Here is a 9,630-nt window from a genome sequence, read left to right on the forward strand (position 1 = left end):
TAGACCGTGGTGGCTGCTGACATCATGGGCCCCTTTCCGCTCAGCACCAAGAGGAATGCGTATATTTTGGTAATGCAAGATTTGTTTATCAAATATATCGAGGCCTGTCCACTTCTCCGGACTCGCGCGTCATATGTATGGGAAACCATCAGATTCCAAGTGCTTTGTAGATGAGGCACTCCACGTTATTTCCTCAGTGACAACGCCAAGGATTTGACTTCAAAATTGCTGGAGCGAAATTTACAAGATGCTGGTATCACTCCTATCCGTACTCCTCCTTATCACCCCCAATCTAATCCTGTCGAGCGCGTAAATCGCACATTAAGACCTTTGCTGCGTATCTTTATCTGTAAGAATCGGAGGGATTGGGATCTTAAATTACCGGAGTTAGCGTACGCAATAAATACCGCGATTCATTTTTCCACCGGTTTCTTGCCTGCTTTTTTGAATTTCGGCCGAGCGCTTACGCCTATCCATGAAGTCCGTCGCATGGTGGAGAAACCTAACACTTTGCAACCTGGTAATCACTCCGAATGGTCTGATCGAATGAGCAGATTGGATAAATTAAGAGACCACGTGTACAAACATTTAGACACTGAATAGTTGGAATTTCCCTTGGACCAGGTCGCCCCGCGGGAGCAGACCAGAGACTCCCCGGGACCGAAGAAAACCTCAATCCATCAGACGGAAACAGTACCATCCCATCTCCCACACCTCACGACTCCAAAGGCGTGCTGCATACAGCCTTCTGGAAAGTTTCTGGAGCGACTTGGGGAGATTTTGCTGAGTTTCAACGCCGAGAAGCAACAGGCGTTGGATCCCCGGAGGGAAACCACGTACGTAGGTGAGCTGGGGCTGAGTGAGTGTTCTCGAGTATATTTTGATATAAATGGTTGGTGCTGCACCGTTCGGTTAATTTTTGGATAGTCTTGAAAGGGTCGTAGGGCCATCTGCCCTCCTCTTCGAGGGGGAAAATTACCGTTTTCGAGTCTCGGGGAAACGTGAGGCATTTTTGGTGTGTCAGGTGCTGCCTGGTGTGCGCGACCGACGCCATTCGAGAGATCTGGGTTTTCTGTCATAGAATTCGGGAACTGGAGTGCCTTCCGGAGACAATCGTACGCACAAGGAATCTCTTTTAGCGTATTGAGGACAATTTATAGGCGCCGGCGTCTTCCGAGATATTTGGATAGAGATATCAGGTCGAGACTAGTGCTATAGGTATTTATCGGTCTGAGAATTATTTCTGGAGGTTATGGTAGAGAAGATATCGGGTAGAGGGATTTGGTTCTGGGTGAAGACTCGCGGCGATATTAGTTCTTATTGTCCTGGGAGGCTTCGGGCTCTCTACTGGGGCCTTCTAGTCTCCTCAGACCCTAGTCAAGGGTTTCTAGTCGCGTCGCCGGAATTGTCGGGTCTGTTCATTTCCAGATTTCTCCGTCGACGAATTGAATTGTGTCGAGCACTTGGTTTCCTGGTTCGAGCCGGAGTCTAGTATTGTTTGAGTCGCAATAAATTACGCTTGGTCTTCTTCTCCTAGATTAAGTATACTTCATTTGAAGACCTAATTCTCCGACCGAATCTCAATGCGTAGGACCGGAGAATTGTTATAATTAATACAGGTTGATAATTGTAATATTGGTAGGATTAAGTTTAAAGGCTGTTACGGTCAGAGCGACTTAGAGGTTCTAAAAATGACTTTTGGTGTCTTTTTTTGAATTAATTGGACCAGACATTGGTAACCTGAGTCCATCCATTGAATGGCATTGGATCAATCGATTTTTCTTTTGTTTTTCCTTTACCTTTGCTCATTTTCTGGAAATTGTATTCACCTCCGGAGGATTATACTCAGTTACTTTACGTTGTTATTTTTTATTTGGAAAATATCCTTCTATCGTTCTGGTTAATCGAGTCTACGGTTTATTCTTCTCGCTATTACTGATCCGTGAACCTCACTCCTGGTCCTTCGAATTAGAACAGTGGTGGACACGAGCCCTGGTGACAACAAATTGGTAAACTGGGGCCTTATACTCGTGTTTCATAGGTCATCGGAGTGAGAAAAACCCAAACTGGACTGAGAAACTGAGAGAGAGATCAAGTTTTCCGCCATAGTCGGAATAAATATATTTTGATTATTCAAGAGATCAGAGAATTTACGTCGAGGGTTACTTGTTGTCACAACACGCACCTTTCCACATTGTCAGATATTTTTGAAAATAGCTGACAATGTCACAACGTGCTGCTAGAGGGTGTCGCAGCCATTAGATAGGACACCCAAAATACGCCTGGTCCTGTCAACCCTTCGGTCAGTCAAAGTCGTCCTGTGCGTGTTATTCCACAGGAAGGGATGGATAACATTGAAAACTATCCAGAGGAGGAACGGAGGCCCATAATGCACAGTATTCTACATCGTCCAACGTTTTTACTAACGTAGGAGGATTCAGGGCTAGTTCCACACATCATGGGGACAATTTTCCCAAGCAGACAGATTCCAAAGATAATCCTGCCTTTAATCGGCTTATAGAGAGAATTCGTTCTCTTGAAGAAGCAAGACTCAGGCTTCAGCGAGAAATAGATATCCGAGAGCAAAGGATCGCCGAAGAGAGACAACGCCGTCTAGAGGCTGAGAAGCAGAGGAACGAGCACAAGGTACCCGTGGAGGATGCGTATGAGGAGCAGATGAATCATCGGAACCGGAGCTCATAATCAGATTTTCTAGATTTGAAGGGCGCACTCTATTTAATAAAGGTCTCTACCGTGGATGGTTCTGATAAATTGGATTGTTTTCTAGATTCCTTGGCTGGCGCTAGGAGATTGGCGTCCAGGGTTGGGGAATCAACTTTGAGATGGAATTTTGGGAAGTAAATTGGAAGGTACCGCGCATAAACAATTGAAACATCGCATGGTAAAAACATTCCAGCAGCTGAAAAGTGAATTGGAATCACTTTTTGGGAAGACGCGGAATGTCGTCGGTCTGCAAGCTGAGTTCAGTAAATTGTAACAACGCGAAAATGAGGACGTTGGGAAATTTCTTCAACGCACGGGGAGATAACAATGGATTATCTTAATGGTCTATTGAATCTGCCTCTAGAGCTCTCACAGGGGGAGAAAGAGGCAGCTACGAAGGTCCTGGAAACTATGGGGAAAGTAATGTTCGAGCAAGGATTATGAGGTCAACTGCAGATTCTGGTGAGAGCAAACAATTTTAAAATACTCCATGACTCTTGCACAGGAGCTGGGGCATTGGAGAAAACACTTGCCCAAAACCAGGGCAAAAGTGGGGCTAACTTTGGCCAAAATACGAATTCCACTGGAGGCGGCAAGTCTTCTTTAGCTCGTCAGTCCATGGGGAGGTGTTTTTCTTGCGGTCAAGCTTGCGGATATCTTGCGAAAAATTGTAGAAATTCGCAAGTAAGGCAATGAAAATCATTGCCAGTGGCAACGGAACGTCGAAGCATTAACGTATTTGGCGCTGATTGCTAATACTGCAAATATGCGGCCCATAGTTATGCTGACTGTCATATATTGAAGCATAAATTGGGCATTCCCGACCTCGAATGTCAGTTTTGGGGTGAATAAACAATTCAGTTTCACCTCTAATAAGCCTGTGTTTGGAGAAAAACAAAATGCACAGAATAATAATGGAGCCAAGGATAAAAATAGTGCGGAAGGAAATAAGACTCAACCAATTGGAGCTTATCAAATTATGATGGTGCATACCACTGAAATAATCGGAGAAGGTGACACCAATATAAGCGGCGTATGATATCTCCAGTTGAATCGTCGCAAATGAAAACGCAGATTTTACTATCAGCTGATCAATTACAGGAACCCACATTGTTTTTAGCAGATTCAGGGGCAAAGGCGTCTCTGATTAAAATCAATAAATAGGCCGAAAAATAGGAAATAACACCAGGTCAGCGGTTTTTGAGAGGAATTTCCGATGAGGACGTTCCGACTCTGGGGGAAGCGATTCTCTACTTGCAAGTAAGTAAGGAAATTCTAGGACACAAATTCCAGGTTGTCCCGGAAAATTTCCCATGTATTGGAGGAATTCTAGGAGAGGATTTCCTGTCATTTCCAAGTTTAAAAGTAGAAACAATTCATGGAGAAGCGTTGATAATAAATGATCATCGCTTCGGTTTGTTCGAGGACAAGAAACCTGTGAGGATAAAGGACAGGACAGAGACTCTAGTTCGCCGACGTGCAGCAAAGGAATAGGAATTGTCCATAAGAAGAAACTGACGGAAGGCATTTTTATGGGAGAGTGCATGACTAAAATTGTGGACGGTTTTGCACGTGTGTGTATAATCAACACGAATGAGACAGACGAGTTTGTCGATTTACCAGTGGTTGAATTGCAAGAGTTAGCCACTGAAATCGATATTATGACGCTGTGAAATTCGCAGAAAGTCGTAATTAAAGATCGCATCAAATTGTTACACAAGAATCTTCCGATTGAGCATCTAAATCAGGAGGAACGGGAAAGTCTGCTGGAGATTTTAGAGAAATTCAACTCAATTCTACAGTTGCCAGAGGATGCTCCAGGGATGAGAGATCACCTGGAACGTGAGATTCCATTGAAACCTGGGACGATTCCAATCAACGTTCGACTTCATCGATTGCCTCAATCAAAGGAAGGGGGAGTTCGACCGTCAAATCACAGAGATGTTGCAAAACGGAGTGGTCCGACCAAGTAAGAGTCAATGGAATGCCCCTCTGTTGCTCGTTCCAGAGAAGATGGATGCTTCGGGGAGAATTAAGTTTCGAGTTGTTGTCGATTTTCGACGACTCAATGAGGTCACTGTGATTCATTCCCGCTGCCTAATATTTCCAATATTTTGGATAGATTGAGCAACGTAAAATATTTTTCAACGTTGGACTTGGCTTCGGGTTTTCACCAAATACCCGTGAAAGAGGAGGATAAATGCAAGACTCCATTTTCCACATCATATGGACATTACGAGTTCAATCGTCTGCCTTTTGGGATAAAAGGGGGCCTAGCGACGTTCCAACGATTGATGAATTCCGTACTGGCTGCAATTCAGTGATTAAGATGTTTTGTTTATCTGGATGACATCGTGATTTTCGGTTCGAGTCTACGAGTGCATAATAAGAGACTACTGGAGGTTCTACAGTGGCTGAAGGAGGCAAATATCAGACTCCAGCCGGATAAATGCAATTTCTTGGGGAAAGAAGTTGTTTATCTCGGGCATATCATCACTGCAGATGGTATTAGGGCTGATCCCAGTAAAATAGAGGCAGTTTCGAGCTTTCCAGAGCCTGAGAATGAAAAGGAAGTAATATCCTTCCTTAGTTTAGCCGGTTATTATCGAAAGTTCATGAATGATATTTCGAAAATGGCTACACCACTCACCGAACTGCTAAAATAAACGTTTCGTGGACCTGGCGGAGAGAGAATCAGCAGCAGTTAGGAGCTTAAAGGAAGTATCCTGATTTTGAGAAGCTTTTTCTTCTGACTACAGATGCCTCAAATAAAGCCATAGGATCTGTACTTTTCCAGAGAGAAATAGGCAAGAATTTGCCAATCGCTTATGCCAACAGAACGTTAAATAAGGCAGAGCAAAATCACAGCACAATAGAAAAGGAATTATTGGCTGTAACTTGGGGTGTTAACCACTTCAGGCCCTAACTGTACACAAGGCCGGGAAGTTAAATATCAACGCCGATGTGCTCAGTCGTATCAACGTGTGAACCCGAGCCCAGTCGAAATCAGAAAAGGAAGCACTCGATCAACGACATGGTCATTACACCCACTGATGATGAAATCATGAGTATTCTGCAGGAATACTATGATACACTGATTGCAGGACATCCCGGGGCAAAACGGATGTACGCAAAATTGTGTCAGAAGTATCACTGGAAAGGGATGAAATCAGATGTGGAGAAATTCGTGGCGACCTGCGAGGAGTGTCAGCTAAATAAGCTGGGAAAAGCTACGAAGGTGCAAATGGTCTTCGGGGAGAGTCCAGAGAGGGGAGAGTTTCAGGACGCCCTGTCGAAATTCAGCAGAGCAATTCCAATTCCGAACCAAGAGGCTAATACGATAGATCGCGCATTCGCAGAGACAATTGTGTGCGAATATGGAACACCACGAAAATTACTCACGAATCAGGAGCCAAATTTTCTTGGAGAAATTTTAAAAAATGTTTGTAAATTATTGAAAATTAAACAAATCCAGACCACGGCGTATCATCCCCAGACAAATGAAATTGTGGAAAGATCTCATCGTACTCTCGCTGAGTACCTAGGGAGTTTCATTGCGGATGATTAGACGGATTGGGACACATGGCTGCCGTATGCGATGTTCGCATACAACACGACTCCTCATTCGGCGATTAAGATGACGCCATTTCAGTTGATGTTTGGAAGACGCGCTGAGTTACCGACAGCCGTCCAGCAACCCCCACGTCTGACGTACTGCTACAATGATTTTGTCCAGGAACTTGGAGAGAGATTACGAGCAGCGCATCAAGAGACAAAGGAGAAAGTCGACCAAGACAAGGAAAAATCGAAAATCCAGTATGACAAAAATTCTGAAGAATTGGAATTCAGCGCTGGAGATCAAGTGTCGCTGAAAAATGAAGTTCTGCGACGAGGACGATCAAAGAAATTATCACAACCCTGGGTCGGTCCTTACGATCTAATCGGGAAGAATTCTGACGTAAATGACACGATCACATATGGCAGCAAGAAGAGAACTCAGAGGGTCCATGTTAATAGACTGTGTCCATTTATAGTCGCATGACTATATGAACCCCAGCCTCGAAATAAAATTACACTGACACAAATTTATTACGGAAACAGGGAGATTCTTATCTCTGTAACAAGTGTGAACTAACATTTTGTTTGTCTAAATACAAAAAATTCATTGATTGGGAGAATCGCCCAAAGATTGGCTATAAGTGAGTTTATGAGATGCGTCGACATAACACTGATGCCAGCTCCAGCCGAGGTAAAAATAGGTTGGACTTGAAAAAAAATAGTCCCAGCAAACAGAACAGGTGGTCTGGCCGTTCCAACCATTGGGGTACGTGGCAAGGCTGAGGAGCAGGGATCTCGCCAAACAGGAGACGGAGATTGACAACGTCCTCATGGTCGTCTTCGATCACCCTGGTGTCCCACAGGGCGTTGAGGTCCACTCGACTGCAATTCCTCCATCGAGCAATAAAGCTCCTGTACCCGTTGCGAACGTATCCGTGACGATACGGATAAGAAGAAGTCTGCAACAAGCACAAGTGGAAAAATTAGACAATTTGAAGTTGATAGTATCTCGGGGAAAAATGAAAGAAATGATATGGTTACTCACCCAAAAAGAAAACATCAACACGTCGGTTGCATGGCGTAGGTACGGATGTCCACGAGATCTTACAGCTCTGATAGGTCGAGCAAGATTGGTCCGAACTTTTACAGTCCAGTCTCGGAGGTTGCAACGTTCTCTTGGTAGTGATCTCGTAGCCCTTGACGTTGAAGCACCAGCGTCGCTTGAAAGTGAAGCACCAGCGGCCCGACGCAGATAATCACGAGAGGAATGTTCTCCGATAATTCCACAATCCAGGCACGCTAACACACAATTCGGGGCAAAGTGGCCCAACTTGTTACACTTGAAGCACCTTCTTGACTCCATCTTCAGAGATTTCCTGTTGATTTCCTTAATCGGAGCTGCGGACAGAACTGTGACAAGTTCGGAGCACACAACGCTTTTGTATTCGAGGGTACGTCAATAAAAATGGCCACCAACGAGCTAACGACGAAGTCCATATGGCTCCGTATCAACGTGTTCACCGAGTTCGAGAGCCTTCGATTTCGCAAAACTCTTGAAATCAGCATTTTTGTTTCCTGTACTGCTCATGCTAGGAACAATGACGGCTCAAGAGCGGGAAGGAGGTGCATGCGATCGAAAAATTCGTTCAGACGCCTGGAATTCATTTTGAGCCAATAGGGAAATTCTATCTCAGCACCCAGGTTTAGTCCATAGCTGTGAGCACAGATGTCTCACCATGACTAGCGAGAGCTGATCAACTTCAGGAATATTTAATTCACGCGAAAGAGCTTTGTGACAAAGCAGGTCCATGGGAAAATAATTTTTAACTAATAGTGAAGCAATGGATCAACGATTTCGCATATACCAGAGACGTCATCACTGGATTATTGGGCTTAAACGATGTAAATAAGAAGCGCCGAGGCCTTATTGATGGTTTAGGCGCTGTTGCCAAGCCTTGTTTCGGGACTATGGACGCTCAGGACGGCCACGAATTATTTGAAAGGCTTACAGACCCAGAAAATGGAGTAAAGGGAACTTTGGATAGTTCCACGGAGCAACTGAAGATTGTCAACTCGACAATTTTCCAGTTGAGACACACCGAAGAAATCATCAAGAAAAACGAAAATATTTTATTGAAATCAATGCAGCAAATAAAAGTGGAAAACTTGCAGATAAATCATAGACAAAAAATAGATGAGCAGCTGCTAGTCTTAGAAGCTATCTATACGGAAGAGTAAGAGAAGACGCAGTGAAAATGAAGAAACTCCTAACCGAATCCAAAGGACTGATATTGGACACCAGAGGATTCATGGAGACTAACCTAGTCGCTCTTCTCTGCACGGCAAAACTACCAAAGAAATTAAGTTTTCCATTCGAGATAGTAGTTCGCGGAATGCATAAATTACAAAGATTTTCAACCATTAGTATTTCCGCATTAGATACGAAAATTCTCTCGTTAACGGCAGTACCGCTGGTAGATTTCCAAGTGTTCGACGTTATGCTGATGCAGAGAATTCCTGTGCGGTAAATTGACAAGTATCACTCATACGTGGAGGTACCGAGCGAGTTCCTGGTGATGCACAGCCCGACGTAGCAATACGTGCGAATGACCCCAGAACAGTTGGGAAATAGCAAAGCAATTTAAGGGCAATATTTACGAACCGAGTCATTACCAGGGTAAATGACTCGAGACTCCAGCCCTTGTGAGGTCCAAATGTATTTGAACCCAAACAAAATGCCGAACGTATGCACAATAAAGCATCTGCAGCTAAAACGCCTGCTGCTGATAAAAATGCGGAAAAGTAACGCGTGGTTCTGTAGCTCCCAAGACCGAAGGTATCACCGGTACATGCGGAGATAAGCAAACACGAGACGTTCTACAGGACTCAGGTATCCTGCAAATAGCAAATACTTCTGTGGAGTGGTCACCGCAGACTTTAGTATTAAAGTCCAGAAATCATTCAGGATGGATCTAAATACCTATGTAGAACCGAAGCTGAACCTGACACTGAATGACAACATCACAATGAGACTCAATGAGGTAAATAACAGCTTGAGTGATATGCAACAGACGAACGTAGTTGGCAATATAAAGGAGCTGGAGGGCCTGAAGGTTAAACTCGGAACCTTGACGGAGGACTTGACAGAGCAGAAAGAGAAATTCAATGCGAGCTCAGGATTCAGCAGTTATCGTGAATTTCTACTGCATCCGTCATTGATCTTCACCACGGTAGTCGTTTTCACCTTCAACCGCGCAGATTCCCTAATTTGTTGGTTGTGTAAAAAATCGAGAAGACATGGATTATAAAATTTGTCCTGAAGTAAGGCATCTCTCTCTCTCTTTGTGT

At 44.2% G+C, this 9,630-nt stretch overlaps 1 protein-coding gene across 1 annotated transcript; it reads left to right on the forward strand.

Moving 5' to 3' along the window:
* Positions 1–3,051: 3,051 nt before the first annotated feature.
* Positions 3,052–5,390, forward strand: LOC107043682. The gene is made up of 3 exons (XM_015265266.1): positions 3,052–3,144; positions 4,407–4,693; positions 5,096–5,390. The coding sequence occupies exons 1-3, from the start codon at positions 3,052–3,054 to the stop codon at positions 5,388–5,390; spliced, it is 675 nt and encodes a 224-aa protein (XP_015120752.1).
* Positions 5,391–9,630: the final 4,240 nt, after the last annotated feature.

Source organism: Diachasma alloeum, unplaced genomic scaffold (assembly GCF_001412515.2).
Source record: "Diachasma alloeum isolate Michigan unplaced genomic scaffold, Dall2.0 Dall_scaffold_00613, whole genome shotgun sequence".
Taxonomy (NCBI): domain Eukaryota; kingdom Metazoa; phylum Arthropoda; class Insecta; order Hymenoptera; family Braconidae; genus Diachasma; species Diachasma alloeum.